The sequence below is a fragment of the Convolutriloba macropyga genome, chromosome 6 (genome assembly GCF_964194025.1).
Source record: "Convolutriloba macropyga chromosome 6, txConMacr16.3, whole genome shotgun sequence".
Taxonomy (NCBI): domain Eukaryota; kingdom Metazoa; phylum Xenacoelomorpha; order Acoela; family Convolutidae; genus Convolutriloba; species Convolutriloba macropyga.
The window spans coordinates 39,448,226-39,466,000 of record NC_134473.1 but is presented as its reverse complement, the minus strand read 5'-3'; the positions used below and the strand labels follow the sequence as shown (position 1 = coordinate 39,466,000).

The 17,775-nt window shown below is 35.5% G+C and overlaps 2 protein-coding genes across 6 annotated transcripts in view; both read left to right on the top strand.

Moving 5' to 3' along the window:
- LOC142341678 (protein rogdi homolog) overlaps positions 1–6,799 on the top strand; it is a 415,549-nt gene extending 408,750 nt beyond the window's left edge. For 3 of the 4 annotated variants that reach the window (XM_075392826.1, XM_075392822.1, XM_075392825.1), the window contains 2 exons: positions 2,569–2,817; positions 6,394–6,799. In XM_075392826.1, the coding sequence (XP_075248941.1) occupies positions 2,569–2,803 (235 nt within the window). In that variant the 3' untranslated portion in view covers positions 2,804–2,817; positions 6,394–6,799. The remainder of the gene's footprint in view (positions 1–2,568; positions 2,818–6,393) is intronic. The other variant, XM_075392824.1, reaches the window with a different exon arrangement.
- A 101-nt stretch (positions 6,800–6,900) lies between these two features.
- On the top strand, positions 6,901–12,478 carry LOC142341677 (tubulin alpha chain-like). Of its 2 annotated transcripts, none has more exons than XM_075392821.1 (3): positions 6,901–7,126; positions 10,247–10,508; positions 11,087–12,478. In XM_075392821.1, the coding sequence occupies exons 2-3, from the start codon at positions 10,289–10,291 to the stop codon at positions 12,223–12,225; spliced, it is 1,359 nt and encodes a 452-aa protein (XP_075248936.1). In that variant the 5' UTR covers positions 6,901–7,126; positions 10,247–10,288; the 3' UTR covers positions 12,226–12,478. The 2 variants fall into 2 exon arrangements, with proteins under 2 accessions (XP_075248936.1, XP_075248935.1); XM_075392820.1 differs by lacking the exon at positions 6,901–7,126 and adding an exon at positions 7,258–7,301.
- The last annotated feature ends 5,297 nt before the right edge of the window (positions 12,479–17,775 follow it).

Genomic DNA, 17,775 nt, shown 5'->3' with positions numbered 1-17,775 from the left:
GCTTTCTCGCTAGTGGTTTGTTGTTCACATGCGGCAATTTCACTTTGATTTTTACTCTTTTTTCGATTTTTTGGATCAAAACACTCCTACTCGTACTCAAAGTCCACTCCTAGCCATTTCGTCTAGTTTTCATAAGCTGCTCTCAAATGAAGTTCATAGCAATTTTTCGTGTGACTATTTTTTGTCTGACCCTGTTGACTGTTCGTAACCCGCGCGACCCACTACTGACGAACCAACTTGTTTCAGAGCAATTGGACCGACGTTAGTTGTTTTTTTTAAGGCTTGACTTCTGACTTACCTTACTCACACATTCAATTGAAGAAGGTAGGAATCTTTTCCGGTTTTGCCCTCCATTACGTTGTGTGCATATTGTGCACCTCACAACATTATGCCTCCTCCAAAAACAAGCTATTCAACCAAATGAATTTTGATTATTTACAGGGTGTTATACAATTCAGATAAATGTCTCATAATAGTTTCAATTGACTTCATCGACTTGTTTTCACAAAGGCAGGCCACAGGTTTGTGGCCTGCCTTTGTTGTATTTTTCAAGCCAACCCATCAGTGTTGGAGAAATCTGGTTTTCGACACAACAGATGAAGACCTCTTTAGTTTCATGACAATTGCCCCGAAGTACCCACTATCTAGTGAACACACGACTTTTGTTTGATTTCCTCCTAGCAAAAATGCTTTGGTCAATTTCTGCAATTTTACCATCTCCAATTTTTTGCTGTGATTGCTTTTTGATGAACCATGCGCACACCTCTCTCATGTAATCATTGTAGTCGACAGCTGTATTATGGTTCATTCCTAATTTGTTTTGCAGTAATTGATGGTAGCCAGATCCTGTGACCACGCATATATGAATATTTGCAATTTTTCGAGGCCATATTTTGAGCCTTTTAGCCAGGTTTTATCAGGATTGCAATAACTTCGACATCCTCTGAATTTGCAGCGCCAGCGAAATCGCCTTAATCCCTCTGGCCCTAAAGCCAAATGCATCTCATGACCGTTTTCGCATTTTACTTGCATAGGAGTAATTTGTGTCTCTGGTAGCAACCCGATAGTGTCCCATTTCGATTTGGTAATGGATAAAAGCTCTCCTAGGTTCATTTTTGATGGAGCCATTGCAAAGGCCAAAACTTGATCTTTTTAGGGATGTTTTAGGGAGTGTTCTGCGGTAGGATGGCAGAGAAAGTTGATTTGACTTTTGGGGATTGCGAAGTGTAACGTGACGTTATTGTTTCACGGGGGTTGCAAATAAAAACGCCCACTATGCTGGGGGAGGGGACATAAATGGAAAAGGTAGTTTAAAATTCAATTAACAAACTTACGCAATATTTTGGATACAATGAAGATCATAGGGGCAAAATCAAAAGAAACGAGATTAACAGAAAAACCGGTTAATAAAACTTAATGCATCAAGTTGCTAAATTTTTTTGATGTAATTCCTAATGGGCATTGGTATTGATCGCATTGTCCTTCAATTCTGTTGTGGAATTCTGCATATTTATCAATTTTTATGAAACTGAGGACTAAATGAAAATGAAAACACTTAAATCTTAAGAAAATTAGCAGAGGTCAGCGGCGGCTGTTTTTTGTCAACCTTCTCAATTCAATGGACGTAAAGTTAGATTGAAAACGAAAAAAATTATAATGCATCGCTGGGTTATTGAATAGTTCGAATTTTGCGCGGCTCTTTCGAATTAGTTTTGGGTCTTTCCCATTATAGCCCCCCGTTATGGTATATTTGCCATGATTGGAGAACTATAGGTTATTTGACCACTAGGCTGGGGGGGTCTATAATTGAAAAGACCCGTGGTTCCTTGAAACTTTTTTTGACGCAAACGGGGTTTGCTTGCGTATGCTCTCAACTAATTTGTACATTTTTGATCATATTAAATTTCACTGAAAGTTTTGAATGCAATTTTTATCTCTTGATGTTAGGTTGCGGTTTTAAATGTTTTTTTTTGGGGGGGGGGGGGGGGGTGCTTTGTTGATTTCAAAGTTTCCGTTTATGCAGAATTGTTGAGTTGTAGCCGTTGTTGCGAGCGATTTTAATGATTGTTTGTTTATCAATGTTTTAATGGTTGCTAACCATAAAAATGAAAGTAAAGTCATGTTAAACGAAGTGATGCTATGAGTTTTTTGATGTAAACTGAAACAAAACATGGGAAACCAACAAATAAACATGAAACATGGTAAAAGGACTGAATACGGCCAAGGATAGGCCAGCGTCGAATTCAGCTTATTTCGGCAACTTTATCTAATCTAGAGAAACTGAGGTCTAAAGTAGAAAACTGTGGTAAAGAAAAAAGGTGTGTCATCTTTTTGTGTACCTGTTTTAATCCCAAATTCAGTTCCTGCTATTTTCCTCAACGGCTGTTTTCCGGCAATGTGGTGGAAATGTGTCTGTTTCCGGTAATGTGATCTGTTTAAATACAAGAATTAGGTCGCGCATTTGATCAGAGGTGCATGATGATGATGCTGGTCTACTTAGGTTTATAAAAAGTGTACTTATTAGCAGCGTCTCAGAAAGCTATGTTGACAGCTTTTCTTCCTGTTTAGGCACGCAATGAGCGTCGGGAGAGTGGAGATTGCTAGTCGCGCTTCAGAGAGCAGCCCAGTTCCGTGGCTGACGACACTCATCATGTCTATCTCGTTCTGTCTGGAACAAAGCCAGCTGATGAAGGATAAAGTGACCATGTTTCATCAGTACAACATACACACCATTACTCCAACAACAACTACAGCAGCTAACACACCACTGCTTGCAAATTCTACAACAGCCACAAAACACTGAATTCCGAGTGTGAGGTCTGTTTTTTTATGAAATACAAATCTGCAGAAAATAGCCATCCAAGTCTCCGCCACGTGCTCTTTACATACTTCAAGCGATTCTAATGTGCTTGTTGCGTGATGTCTGTGGGTGATGTAATGCCGCTATGAATATTTGTGTCTATTAATCGGGTCTTGTATGTTTTTAAGCCTCAAATAAGAGCATTGGCGTCCGAATAGTTTAAAAGGTATAAAAATTTTCTGTAGCACCCTTGTAAATGGCGGGCAGTGCAATTAAGGCATAAAAGGCATACATTAAAAAAAATTGTTATGAGTTCCTCTATTTTAATACTTTTAATGGCTGAGAAGTAATTGCGAGTCTATTATTGGTCTCATTGCGGATTTTTACGACTCAACAAGGAGTTATTTTTATAGCTGCGAAGCTGTAAGCTGAGCGAAGCTATATTGCGGTGCTCTTGGTTTTTACAATTCAAATAATATGAATTGTATTGGGGTGCTGTCTTTTTTAAAAATCTGTTCACACATTTTCATGATTTTTGAAGTCAAATTGGAGTAGTAATTTTGGTCACGCCGACACGGGAAATGGAGCGAAAAAGCGAGTGGTTTTGCGGCGTGAAATTTTTTCGCTCTAATTTTAAACTAGAGTGAGAAAATGGTGTTTGAACAAAAATTCGCTTTCTCGCTAGTGGTTTTCCCAATCCATTAATAGCTCATTCTAGGCCTAGTTTTTTGTGTGAACCAAATTTTCATTTCTCGCTAGTGGTGTTTTCTTCACATGCGGCATTTTGACACCAATTTTTTAAATTTTTTTTTCTGATTTTTCTTAGAAATGGTTTTCCCAATTCACTCATAGTCCGTTATAAGTCGTTTATTGTTTAGTCAATGAAAATTCTTTGAATTGTACGTCAGGGCAGGACTTGTCCTGCTGTTTTTTTTTTGTTCCGTCGTCTGACGCTCTTTTTTCGTTTTACGTTTGTTCACACAGCAAAGCTGAAAAAGTCAAATTTTCTGAATGACTTCTTCCTCTCACTAACGGCATTTGCGCGCGTGACGTCATTTCTCACTCGCTTTAGCAAAAGTTTTTAGGTTATTTGCGTGATTAGATTTTGATCATACGTGACTTACCTCACTCAATAAAATGACTTTTACTTTAAAACTTAAGTTTAATTTGAATTTGTTTAAGGTCAAAGGAACTCATATGTGCAGTAAAGGTCCCTAATAAGATGCTTCTGCGGAATGAATTTTAACAGGCTTTATTAATTTATCGCTGAATGTTTTTTACCTAGTTTTTTGAGCGGCGGCGATTTTTTCAATTTAGATCTGTATCTGTTTCTATCTCTATTATATGGCACGCAGGTCTATTCTTTCGCAGCTATTCCGGCAATCGGCCGGCTATGTTGATCTATTTTCAAGATGCAAGATTGAAGAGAGGACGGAGAGAACGAGTGGTATATTTGGATCATAACCCTTTGGGAAAGATTTGTAAGCTAGCCTGTTTGTTTTTAATCATATACGGCTTTTCGGCTCAAGTTATTTTTATCTAAACAATTAATCAGTTATTGCAGATTTGGAAGAATTTTTGACCATGTGAAGAAAATTTCAGACTTTAAGATTTGTCATTTTTGGGGTTTATTTGTTGTCGTTTGCCATTTTAAACGTTTTAGCCATTTTTGTACCCTTCTTCAAATATTCATAGATTTCTTTGTTTTTATTGAAATTAGTAGTATTTCTAGTAACTTTTTATGCTCGTGAATGAAGTTTAAAGCCATTATTGTAAACTTGTGTTTTTAATGCAAAACTTTTGCTTGACCGTTTTCTTCTAGAACATTCTTTCAATTTCACTTATTGATTGACTGTTTCAATCTTGAGTTCTTGATTTTGCGTGACCTAAATTGTTGTTATTGAGAAATTAAATCTGTATTGCTAAAACAAAAGCAATTGTAAGCGAGGAGATAATAAGTGACTGTTAGCTGAGTGGTAAGTGGTGTCCTCTAAGACGGAGGAGTTCGCGGGTTGAGTCCCCTTTTCGTTGGAATTTTTTGCACCATCAATGAGATTTTTCTTTGCTACATCCTACTCGGAATTAAATTGCCCCGCTCATCGTTTGAGAGCAATTTATCTGACGCTAGTCGGTTTGTTTGATTTTTTGCTTTTCTGAATTTTTTGTTCAGCGTGTTTCTTTCTGATTGCTCAGTAAACATAATTTCAGAACAATTGTGGGGATGTAGTATTTTGTAGAAAAATTTGCAAAATTTTGTTATTAATAGCCGGGCTATCTGCTCAGCTGGCCTCCTTTTTTAGACATTGTCAATCTGAATGAAATGTTTTTCTTTACCAAATTTTATCGATATTTCAACGTTTAATCTTCTGTTTTCTTCGCTCATTCCGCACAAAGTATTTTTAAACAGCAATGGCACAGCAAAGCAATTTATCATCATCGGAAAATGAAATCAAAAATATTTGATAAACCCATGAAGACCTGTTTTAGATGCCTGGTATTTTTACTTTGTTATCAGGTCGAAAATTTATAGGTATTGGTTTTAATCACTCTATCATTTCATTAAGAAACAGTAGTGTTTTTAACTATAAAATCTAATCGAAATGGAAAGCATTTTGGTTTTTTTTTGCAAAACAATCCAATTTTCTCTGTTTTTGTTTCTATCTCAATCGGTTTCATGGATATTAATATAACGTTGTGTAAAGTATGTAACGCGACTATGTAACGTTATTAATTTTTCTGGCCCGTGTAAGTCGTTAACTGAACAAAACTAAAGGTATCGCACGTCTTGTTGCTCATAATTGTTTTTATAATGGCAACCTGTGAAGAAATTTTGTGGCTCATTGTTTGGGTCTCTTATTTTTCTCCGTTGTTGCGTTTCAAATGGTTGGTATAATTAGGCAAATAGTTCGTTTGGTTTAGTAAATAGTTAGCTGGGGACTAAGTAATTGGGATCGATTCTTGTGTCTTCCGGTTATTTTTTTTAATTCGCCACCGGATTCTTTTTTCTTCCGGTTTTTAGCTTTTTTAATTTCCAGCCACCGTCTTGTTATTACTGTTTGATCTCGCGTAACTCTTTTTTTGACTTTTGCCACTCAGCAGCTAAGTCTGTGCCATTAGTTACCTCATTTTATTTAGGTTTAGGTTAATCGGTTAATTGTACATAATTCTAAAGGTTAGAATGTACCTTCTAACGAGAATTTAATACAGGTTAACCACACTATATTTTTATAAGGCTATGCTGTTTGAAAGTATTTGTTTGAGCTTTGATTTGGAAATAAGGATAATATTTGAATTGAGTCATTTTTCAATAGATTTTTTGTCTTTGATGTTGTTGGTGATTGTTGCAATCAATCTCGGAAATCGAAAATAATCAACTCAGAGGTCAATTAAGACCTCGTTGATTGATACCATTTTTTGTCTTTCAATCTTACTAGTGGCATATATAAGCTCGAATACCATCATATGAATGGAGCCTCTGTGTACCCCTCCGCCCCCTTCACTAAGACAGGCAGCAATAGATTGGAACCCGTCCCCCCCCCCCCCACCTCAGTCATTTGTGAGCAATTCGTCCGACATTGTTCGGTTATGTTTAGATATGATGGCCCATGGGAAGAAATGATGTGTACCTGTTAGCCGAGATATTCATTTACCACTTGCTATCCGTGATTGCTGAAACTTCGAAGTGCAGAATAGAGGAAGTGGACAGTCATGTGGAGAAAGAACTAATATTTATTTGCGACATATACTGCTGTTAAAGGGCGCAGCTAATCGCATTTAGTCTAGTCAACTTTTTATCTATGGACTATTTTGTTTGAATAAGTTATTTGATGCAATGTTAATTATTATGTATATGTATATGACTGAGCCATTCATGTATCAGTATGCTTATTATTAGTTTATATCATACAGCTCCTTTGGTTTGTAAATTTTGATTCACTGCTGTTGTGATGTGAAGTATTTACGATTAAATCTGTATCAAAAATTTAAGATTTAAACTGCCTTGTTTTTATTAATTAATTGCAATAGTTTTTCATCTGTTTAATTTTAAAGTCAATTTCTATTAAGAGCCGCTCCATGTCCAATATTTAAACATGGAGAACCAAACAAATTCGTTGGTTTATCCTTCATCATAACTCTCCCCCCTCCCCACCCTCGTTTACTCCCTCGTTTCCATTTGGACAATTCTTTCAACTGCAAAATACTTCATGACACTTGGTTTTGATTGATCACCATAAGCAATTATTTATCAGTTGGTAATTTCCGACAAACAGAAATCTCAATCAATAACAAGTGACCAACTGCTAATTAAGCAATATTTCACGTGAGGTAATCATTGGTGCTTCCTATTACGAGAAGGTGTTAGGGAAGAACTTGAAAGACATAGTACCCTAATCATGACATCTTTCTAACTGATTTTTTGGTAATAACTGATTGATGATGTAAACATTTCATTTCACTCCACAGTTCGAAGTTGCCCACTTTGGCAAGCTTAGCAAAAATGGTTAGTAAATTTTGATTTCACTGGGTGAGAACCAATAAGTCAACGTAACTTTTTTTTCTGATTTGAATTGAGGGTTTTAATTGAATTTCGAGGAAATTAATTGCAACCGAAGTATCTTTAAGTATTATATGCATGATGCCCATTTTAGAGATCAACGTTAAAATTTTAATTTTCAAGTGTATTATTATTTATTTCAGGAGAAAAATCATGATACAGAGGGAGAGTGTTTTTCAAAACTTACGCTTAAATTTTTTAGCAGTTTTGTTACCCATCAAAATAACTATTCAATATTTCATTATAGTAAAAAAATTGCGTAGTTAAACAAAACCATTGCTTTCGATCAAAAGCGCGCGGTCAGTTGCTAACGTAGTTTGAAACCATAGCTAAATATTGTAGCTTTAAATTCGCTTTGCTCTAAAATGAGTGATTGCTAACTTTTTGCAATGGACCTTTGTCTTGGCAAAACTTACATTTTCCAAAAAGTGATACAATTCTTGTTATCATTAAAAGAAATGATTGCTTTGATAATTTTTGTGAATTTAGTTTGTAAAAACAAATAAGCTTAAAAATCAGATTGTACAATATCTTAGATACGTAAAATCTTCAAAAGTTTTAAAGCATCAAGAAACGCGAATTAAAAAAATTTCGGAAAATTGAAATCAGTTAACAAATAGTTTTGGTAGGAGCAAGGTTTGTGCAGTATAACACTATTATAAGACCACGGCATAAAGATTTCCGGGTTGTTCACTATATCACCTAAAAGTACACAAATTGAACGGAAAATGTTTTTTTTTTTTTGGAAAATTTCCTCAAGTATATCTTACACACAACTAGCAGACACAATTTTGTTAAGGGCAATTTTGGACCGCAAAGTTTTGATTGTGTTTGGTCCAATTTCATCCAAAGTGTTTAAAAATTTAAAAAATAAGTTGCAAATGGTGAAGCTATTCAACAGTGTGAAATTAGATTTTTTAGTTATCATTCAAACTCTGGCATTACTTGTTCACTGATGTTTCGAGGATATTCTGTTTTTCCCGTTGCTTTTGAATTCTTTTAAGAATTAATTTTTGTTTAAGAAAGTTGCGGCTTTAATAAGCAATTACGTACAATCATTTGTATACGAACCCCAATGGTAGGTGTTATTAAAAGCGTAGCCTTTCATTGAAATAACCTGCTCGTCTTTCAAAATTTGATTTCCATTATTCACAGGCCTTGAATTATTCTCAGTTCAAGTACATTATTATGTGAACGTCTGAAAAACAACTGGGTTGTTTTCTGCAAAATATCTGTAAACTTTTTTGACCCGTAGTTACTTAGACACGTTGAGAAAAGTTAATGCTCACTTCTGCTTTTAAACGTTGTCCTGGAATTCGCAGCATGTGTAAGGTGTTTCGAATGTACATCAACCGATCCATAAAATTTAAATTATAATTTTTATTATCATCACAAAAACTTTGGTTAAACATTTACATTTAAAGAATCACTTTTTAAACATGATTAGTTTGGTCCTTAAAGTACTAGTAGAAAAAATTTCTAAAACCCTGAACTTGTTTATTATCTATTGGAACACGTTCATGTAATTTGATCTTTTTTCTAACTATTTCCTCCTTAAATTTGTTTTTTTTTGTCTTTTCTTTCCGGATTTTTATTGGTAGCTTGTTTCACTTTCTCGAGAAATTTCTGATTACTGATCACTTCATATAACTTGACACATATTTTTCGGAAAAAACTGGACAGCTCAGTGATTTTCTCTCATCTCATATTTTCCCAAATTTTTGAACGACGTTTTGTTTGGATTTTTTACTGCTTTCTTTGTAATGCTTCATTAAATAAAAAAAATTTGAGAAGATAAGTTTTTTAATGAAGAGCTCTGCAGGTAAAATTTTATCTCTTATTACCTGATCACTTGCGCTATCAATTTTTTTACGCGTATGGCGGACTTTAATACCGCAATTTATTTGCCTATTTATTATCTGAAATGATAAACCTGGCACGGATTGCAGAAAAATTGCATTAAAATTGAAATCTGACTCGACTAGTTATTTTAAAAGTTTGTACTTCTAAGGTTAAAATGTCGCTTCTAGAAGCTCCCTGTAACAGAACCCTTATTTACTCCTCTACTGCACTCTCTGGAAATAAAACTAGCGCAAAGTTATCTCCGTCGTCATTTTGTGATTAGTTTGTTTTTCTCCTCAGATTTTGGTACGAACATGTGCTCACTCGCCACAAAGTCAATGAGCAACAGCAGCTGTGTTTGTGCTGTGTTCAATTTATGTCAATCCAGTGATCATTTTTTTCAGCAGACATGACGTAATTTAGTCAATATGACATTATTTTACTACTAAATTTTATTAAATTGAAAGTAAAACTCTCTTTCAATTTCAACAGAGGTCAAGCAAGCTAGATTAACAGAAAGCAAAAATGCTTGAAAGACATTAGTGTTTCAAATTGGATATTAAAAGCCTGAAATCTTAGTCATATTTTGAATCGCATTTTGTGCCTTTTTTAGTGTTTTTCGTTTTCTATCTAGATGGTCTCAGTAATCTTTTATGTTGGCTTTGTAAGTTTTTTCAAAATGAAAAGTTTGGAGCTTTCTCTCCAGAACGGTTCAGTGGAAGAGAACAATAACGCGCCTAATTTATGCAATATTTGATACTTAACTTTTTGTAAGCTAGGAGTCAAATTTCCCCATAGTTTACGAGTTTAAATTTCCCTCTTTCCTTTCGAAAATCTATTTTTGTTTCAGTCCAACATTTTTGTAGCTTAATTTTCCAAAACGCTATTTTTTATCTTATTTTATCCAACAAGAAGTTTTCCCCTAGGCTATTTTATCCATGAGCTTGCGTTTAAAGCAATTTAAGCAGGATTTTTACCAAGAAACAAGTTATTGTTCAAGTTAGGACACGAGTTTTGTAATCGAATTATAGTTGCAAACTTGTGCATAGAAAGAGTGTTTCTCAATTCACGTCGGCCAAGCTGGCATCCAAATGGGGAATGCGTGTTGGGAACTGTACTGTCTGGAACATGCAATAGAGCCAGATGGCAGCATGCAAGTGCAGCCGGAAGGAGTGAACAATCACAGGGGATTCCACGCAGAAGATGAGTGGAGGGTACAAGACGCCCCCTTCAGCACTTTCTTCAGTGAGACCCAAACGGGCAAACATGTGCCAAGGGCTATATTTGTGGATTTGGAGCCAACTGTTATTGGTAAGCTTCTCATCATTAAAATATTCCCTTGGAGAAATCAGAGACCCGTGGCGGCAGAAATTCTGATAGACTATTTGGAAATAACCTCTCAGCACTGATCGCGACCCATGAGGGTCTGATCATAGATGTCTTGGGTCGCTGCTGATCAGAGGTGTCCTTGCTCGTTGAGATTGTATAATTTTTCTTTCCGTAGATTATTAAAATGAAATCTTTTACCGATATACTTTACATTGAATTCTACATACCAAATAGGGAATCATGCAATCTTTGCATGTTGTTGCTAACTTATAATCTTGTGTTTGTATTTATAATCTTGTGTCTGTGTCAAAAAGAAATTTTAGATACTCCTTTTATGATTTATTTCGAAGTTTTAAAAACTGATAGGTATAAGTTCCTGAGCACCCTAAGGTGCGCAGCAAATTTTTCCTATCAGTTTTTAAAACTTCGATATAACTCATAAAAAGAGTATCTAATATTTCTTTTAGAATATATTTTAGAATTTTTTAGAATAATGTATCAGCAATTTATCAATAAAATGTTTGATAAAAACTGACTGTGAACCTTTTCTTTTTGTACAGATGAAATCAAAGTTAACAAGTACAAAAAGCTGTTCCACCCTGATCAACTGGTATCGGGCAAAGAAGACGCAGCTAACAACTACGCGCGAGGACACTACACTGTCGGCAAAGAGATCATCGACGTCGTTCTGGAGCGAACCCGAAAGCAAGCTGAGAAAGCTTCCGGACTTCAAGGATTCCTTGTATTCCACTCGTTCGGTGGGGGAACTGGTTCCGGATTCACATCCCTGCTGATGGAGCAACTCTCCTGCTATTACGGGAAGAAAGCGAAGTTGGAGTTTTCCATCTATCCTGCTCCGAGGATTTCAACAGCAGTTGTTGAACCATACAACTCGGTTTTGGCTACTCATACCACTCTTGAGCACTCGGATTGTTCGTTCATGGTTGATAATGAAGCTATCTACGATATATGCATTCGGAATTTGAACATTGGTCGCCCTACTTACAAGAACTTGAACCGTCTCGTAGGACAAGTCGTGTCGTCAATCACAGCTTCGTTGAGGTTTGGAGGAGCACTAAATGTAGATTTAACTGAATTCCAGACAAATCTGGTTCCGTTTCCGAGAATTCATTTTCCAGTTGCTGCTTATGCTCCGGTCGTATCGGCAGAACGTCTCGGTCACGAAAACAGCTCGGTAAGTGAAATCACGAGCGCACTTTTTGAGCCTTCGAATCAAATGGTTCGATGCGATCCGAAGAAAGGTCGCTACATGGCATGTTGCATGTTGTTCCGTGGTGATGTAATTCCAAAAGATGTGAACGCAGCCATCGCAACTATTAAGACTAAGAGGTCAGTGACCTTTGTCGACTGGTGTCCAACAGGATTCAAAGTCGGAATAAACTGCCAACGTCCGACAACGGTTCCAGGTGGAGATCTTGCGGATCTCCCGCGTGCAGCCGCGATGCTGAGTAACACCACAGCAATTGGAGAGGCCTGGTCTAGATTGGATCAGAAATTCGACCTCATGTTTGCTAAGCGGGCGTTCGTCCACTGGTACGTGGGAGAGGGTATGGAAGAGGGGGAGTTCTCGGAAGCCAGAGAGAATTTGGCTGCATTGGAACGGGATTACGAGGAAGCTGGAACAGATTGCGTGAGTGACGGAGAACAGGAAAACGACCAGGGAGAGTTCCAGTATTAACAAGCCCAGAATCTTCACTCTTAAACTTATTCACACCCAGAACCCTGATATTAATCCCGACTAAAATATGAGATAATACAAGAGAAAGTGTCCTATAATTGGTAGTCTGGTCAGCTTTAGTTGCGGTTTCTCTAATTTCCAATTATATTTTGCGCATTTTTATTTGAATAGATATTTAACTAATGCATGGTAACAATTTTCAAGGCGGCAGTAATGGACATTCAAAGATTTTAATTAAAATTTGCACTCTGAATATATGAAGTTGAGCGAAGTCTTTGTTAATCGGATTTGATTTTTCTCGTCGAAGCCATTTAATTTGAGATCAAAACAGAACTTTGATATTTGTTTTGATAGATTGCATACTAGTCTTTAAAAAGATAATACGGTTTCGAGCAGTTCATCGCAACTTGAAACAACAAGAAATTTATGAAATCGAGCTTCGCTAGCAGCTTTGATCATCTAAACAAAACCCAATATAATAAGCGTTGAACTCCCCGTACCGTGCATAATTGCATAAGATTTTGCGAGTGAAATGCTACTTCAGAGATTTTTAACCAAACAACAGCTTTTCAAAGCTTTGAATTCTTGCAGAAAGTTTACCAAAAGAGAATAATTTATAAATTAGTTTCAATCGAAAAGAAGTCCATCGTCAGTTTTTGGACCTTTCCCGTTTGTGTAGCTCCAGTTCTAATGGCAGACTCTTACTTAGCATTTTATGAAATTGATATTTTTAGCATCTTGCTATGGCATGTTTGAATATTTCGGCACATGTTTGTGCAACAATCTTTTAATCAGTGTTGTGCATTGTTACATTTATTGCATGAACATCTATTTCACTTGAGGTTAAAGTAAAGGTTATTTAGTTAATACTTCATAAATGTAAAGTGCTATATAAATAGGAAAGTTAAAAAATAGATGTTGCAATCAAATACTGCGTAAAATTTAGCTGACGAATCAACTATTCCGGTAAATGCTAACAAACTTTCGTGAAATTCATTGGTAGCTACATTCTTCGTCAAACTTCAAAAACTGTAGACTTGAGAACATTTTGAAAACTGGTTTTTAGAACATAAGCAAATTTCGTGTAAAAATCGCTCAGAAATACTTACACAGGAATTCTGATCTATTAAGCAACTATAAAAAACAAGAAGGCATGTTCGCACATAATGTTCCGACCCACTCATCCTCTTTTTTGGTTTAATTGCCTACCAAATGAGGATGAGACAGACAACTTTCAAAATTTCAAATATTGTTCAAAAAGAATTGTTGTATGAATAGAAATTGTTTCCAATTTAAATCAACTAGTAAAATAAACAGAGCCATATTAAAGGTCCAGTAAGAGATGCCATTAGTAAGACTACCGGACAACACAGACAACAAAATCAATTAACATCAATAAACATTATTTGCATCCATATCTCAATTTTTTTGGAAAAAAAACAAAACTAAATAACAAAGTCAAAATAGCGTCACATAAAACCTAAACTAAACCAATTATTTTTTTACTTGACTTAAAAGAACATGCGACCGGTCCATAAGGGGACTTGGTAACAAGAAGACAAGAAAGAACAAAGCCGGCAAAGTTGAAAATGCGTTTATATCTTTTGAAAGTACAATAATTTGGAGTAGTCGAAACAGTTAGATATCAACTCAAATGTTTCAAGAAGCTTAATTTCATTCATACCTCGAAATGAATACACTGAGATCTGTCAGTATCCAGAATATGTCGTTCGTCTATAAAATCAAACAAAAATTCCAGACGAAAAACAAATTTAATTGAATTTTGAGATTAAACGTCGAAACTGCTAACCATTATATATTCCTTAATATAGAATCAGTTGCGCCTAGGTGAGATATTAAAAATGTAATATGTGACCTCCGAAAATGAGACTAGGCAACAATTAGAGAATTAAACACCAAGAAGCGCAAAGTTAAAAACTACAATTGTTTTTCAAAAACAGTTGGTTTTGAAGTCAAAAACATTAGCCAGCAACTGAAATCATAAAATAGTTTCTCCAAAGAAAGTCATTGAATTCTCTCACTATTAGGAAATTGACACAAAGATCACCATCTATAGTCAGAAATAAAAAATAAGGTAAATTTGTTCAAAGAACCGTTTATAATATGCAACCAGTAATTATTGAGACTAGGAAACAATTAGACAAAACAGAGCAGCAAAGTGAAAAATTGAAAAATATATCTAAATGTTTTTTAAAACATTTGATTTCACAGTCATAAAAAGATTCAGCTACCAATTGAATTCAGTAAATAGGTGCTTTTTTCTTCCGTAGGAAACTGAATGTTGAGATCTGCAATTATCGAGAACTTTCATACGACTTCATAAAAAACGACACATGCGGGCCAAAATACAAAAAAAAATTCAATTCTGCTAGAAAAGGGTGTCGAAGCCGTTTAAAGGATAATCTTTTCACTAGAAAATTGATATGTTTTGCTGTGACTTCTTTTTAAAAGCCAATAGAGTGATAGTTGATGTATCAATATTGTGACAAAACAGAAAAAATAAGGAATTTTTTTTGAAATCGATATTTGTTGTGGAAACTTGGATGTATCAACGCCGATAAACCCATACTTAAAAAAACCGCATTAAAAAATAAAATTGAATCCGTTAGAAAGAAAATGCAAAATTCTTTTGCTGACTTTAAGGTACAAATTGACCAAAAGGAGAAGAAGTTGGCAAAGCTCAAAAATCCAATATTTATTTTGAAAACAAGAATTTGTCAAAGCAAGCATAAGCTTTCCATTAAAAAACTAGGTGCGTTTTCTTTAGCTTTTGGGCCAGATAGGTTTTCTTGGACCTTCAAAGGTTTTCTTTGAAACCAATTGGAACTGTCATTATTGAACCTTCGTTCGGATTTCTGTGTTCCATAACTAGCAATTAAAAATACAGCCTTTTAAAAATACTAAAAACACCGACTGATTACAATCCAATCTATTTTTGGTCTGCAAAAAACAACGATTTGACCAAAACTAGCCTTGTTGAAGCTGTTTATGAGTAAAGAAAACGTAGTTGGTCTGATTATTATGGATACGTGTAGTTGGGCAAAAAACGATGTTTAAAAAATAATTGATGCGTTTTCTATAGTTATCGGTTTAAATTAACAAAAAAAACCGGAAAACTTTATTAATCAAAAACACTCTCAAAGGAAGTGCAAGTAAAACTAGCCTTCTTTGGATTCAACGAAGATTCTGTCAGCAGTTTCTTGGTGTGTTTTTGGCAAATTTAAAGTAGACTAAAGAAGCGCGTGCCATTGAAATAAAGTAGACAACAGAAACTCTTGTGGAGAAAATGAAATTTTAGTGTTATATTCTACTCTGGACGGGTTTTCTCATGACACTACTCACAAACCACTACTCACAAACCGAAATTGACTAACAAAAAAAGCCATTTGTGTATTTAGTGCCTCCCCCACTAAAGTTGGTCGGAACAACAAAAATACGCCTATAATAGTCTTTAAATACTATTGCTAGCTGGAATGTTTGTCATTACTTGTAAAAAGGCACGTGTATTGTTTTTAAAAACGAAAACTTTCGGTTATGGTAGTATGTAAAAAAAATAGTCACTGAACTATATATTGTAACTTGAGAACTAGAGAACTGTGGTATTCCAAAGTCTTAATGTATTCTGTTCTGTGCTCACTTAAGACCAGATTTGAAACACAGCAGTTGCGTTTGCAGTGCATGATTTTAGTTTATCTTTTTAATAGCATTTTTTTAGTGTTTTTAAATAAGAACTGATCATTATGGGCGTCAGATTTTTCCAAGTATCAGTCGTAATGGAATAAAGGTTTTGAGACACGGAATCGATAAGTTTAATAAGTTAAAGTACTCCACAAACTTTCAAAATGACCATAGTTTTGATGTCGATCATCGTAAAGTGCTGAAAGATTTGTTTCAATTGATCATATTCAATTTCTCCCCAATTGAATTTTGCATAATCTATGTGTGATGGTTTTCTGGATTTTCGAGTAAAAAGAATGCATCATTAATCACTGTTAGTTTTTTAGGCCAATTTTCCTTCCATTGGATTTCACCAGTACTGAAAATCAACAGAGGTTTTGAGTTGAGTTGTTGCCATAATGACGGACCAACATCGAAGTGGTGAACGCAAAGTAGGCCGAAGTAAAGGTAAGCCGACATAAAAGCAAGCCGAATGTTACGTATTAGTTTTGTAATCTATCAGAAATAGTACAGTGTTAACCGTGACAATCAAGACTGCATAGTATTATAAAGTATAATGTAACCCCCAGGCACCATATAGCTGCCCATAGCCATGACTCTCATCCGCTGTGGGATGTAATCCGGAAGGTGCGCGAAGCGCGCCCACTGGATCAACAGGGACAACTTAAAATACGGCTTTCCCAAAATTTTTCAGCTTACTTGACCTCATTTTCATAATTCGGCTGGCTTGCCTGTTGCCTTGCTTGACCGCCATCACTCAATTGACTTGAATTGATATATACGGACATATTGTTTTCTTAAAGCTTACCTTTTTTCGTTTGAATTAGAAGTCAAATTGACCATAACTTTTATGCAGGAGACGAGTCGTCAACCCTAAAAACATTGAAGTAATTTTGCATAGCTGAAATTTTTCTCGATTTCCGACTTGACTACATCGTTTTAGTTTCCAAGAATTAGTTAAAGAATAAATATGTTTTGCTTCTTGAGCAAGTTATTGGTGTTTTGCGACAACAATTTAACCTCTGGATTGATTTTTACTTTCTGGCTGTAATCAGCTTTATGCAGTCAACGGCCAATGCATACCGTTACCCATACATGTAAACAGGATTGCTTTAGCAGTCAGTCAAAGGTAAACAGGTTATCAGCGATAAAATGACTGTGATTACTTGATCCATTCTTTGTTGTTAAGATGATATCGGAAGAGTCAAAACTGTCCATTAGGTTGTTCTTCTCCCTATTGTTAGAGGAAAACGTCTCCCAATTATTTATCGATTAAATAAAACTCTTAATTTTTAATTTTTGTTCTATTTTTGCAAACAATGCTTAAAAAGTTTTGGAATTCGAAGACAATTAACTTAAATCAGATTAGGGTTCCAGACCGAATGTCGATATGTCCATACCAAAATTAACGCACCAGGGGCGTCGGTCGAGGGTTCAAAATTGCCCGGTCTGGAAAAGTGAACGCACGAAAGTCTGGACGTGTGTTTTTGAACGCACGATCGTCTGGACATAGGCAACTTTGAAAGAATGAAATTCAGAGCATAGTGACACAAAAAAATTACGAAAAACTGAAACTAAAATGCCAAAAGTGGATGATGAATATGGATAAAATGATTCATTGTACATTGGGCCAACGTATAGTGAATTAACCAACCAGCTAATAGGTGGTTCGTTTTTCCACTCAAATGAATTTTGTTGATGATGCATCAATTCAAGATGGCAAAAGCCAAGATTAGAAAAGTTGAAACTCTTCCCGCCAAAAAAGTGGGAAATTGACTTCGTCCAAATAACACGTGTAAAACAGTAACTCTCCGATAAAAGAGACTGAACTTAACATTATCTTACTGAATT

Bases quoted from the DNA above. Each gene is read 5' to 3' on its own strand.
- LOC142341677 (XM_075392820.1), top strand. The intron at 10,509-11,086 runs GTAAGCTTCTCA...CTTTTTGTACAG, and splicing joins TTTGGAGCCAACTGTTATTG to ATGAAATCAAAGTTAACAAG.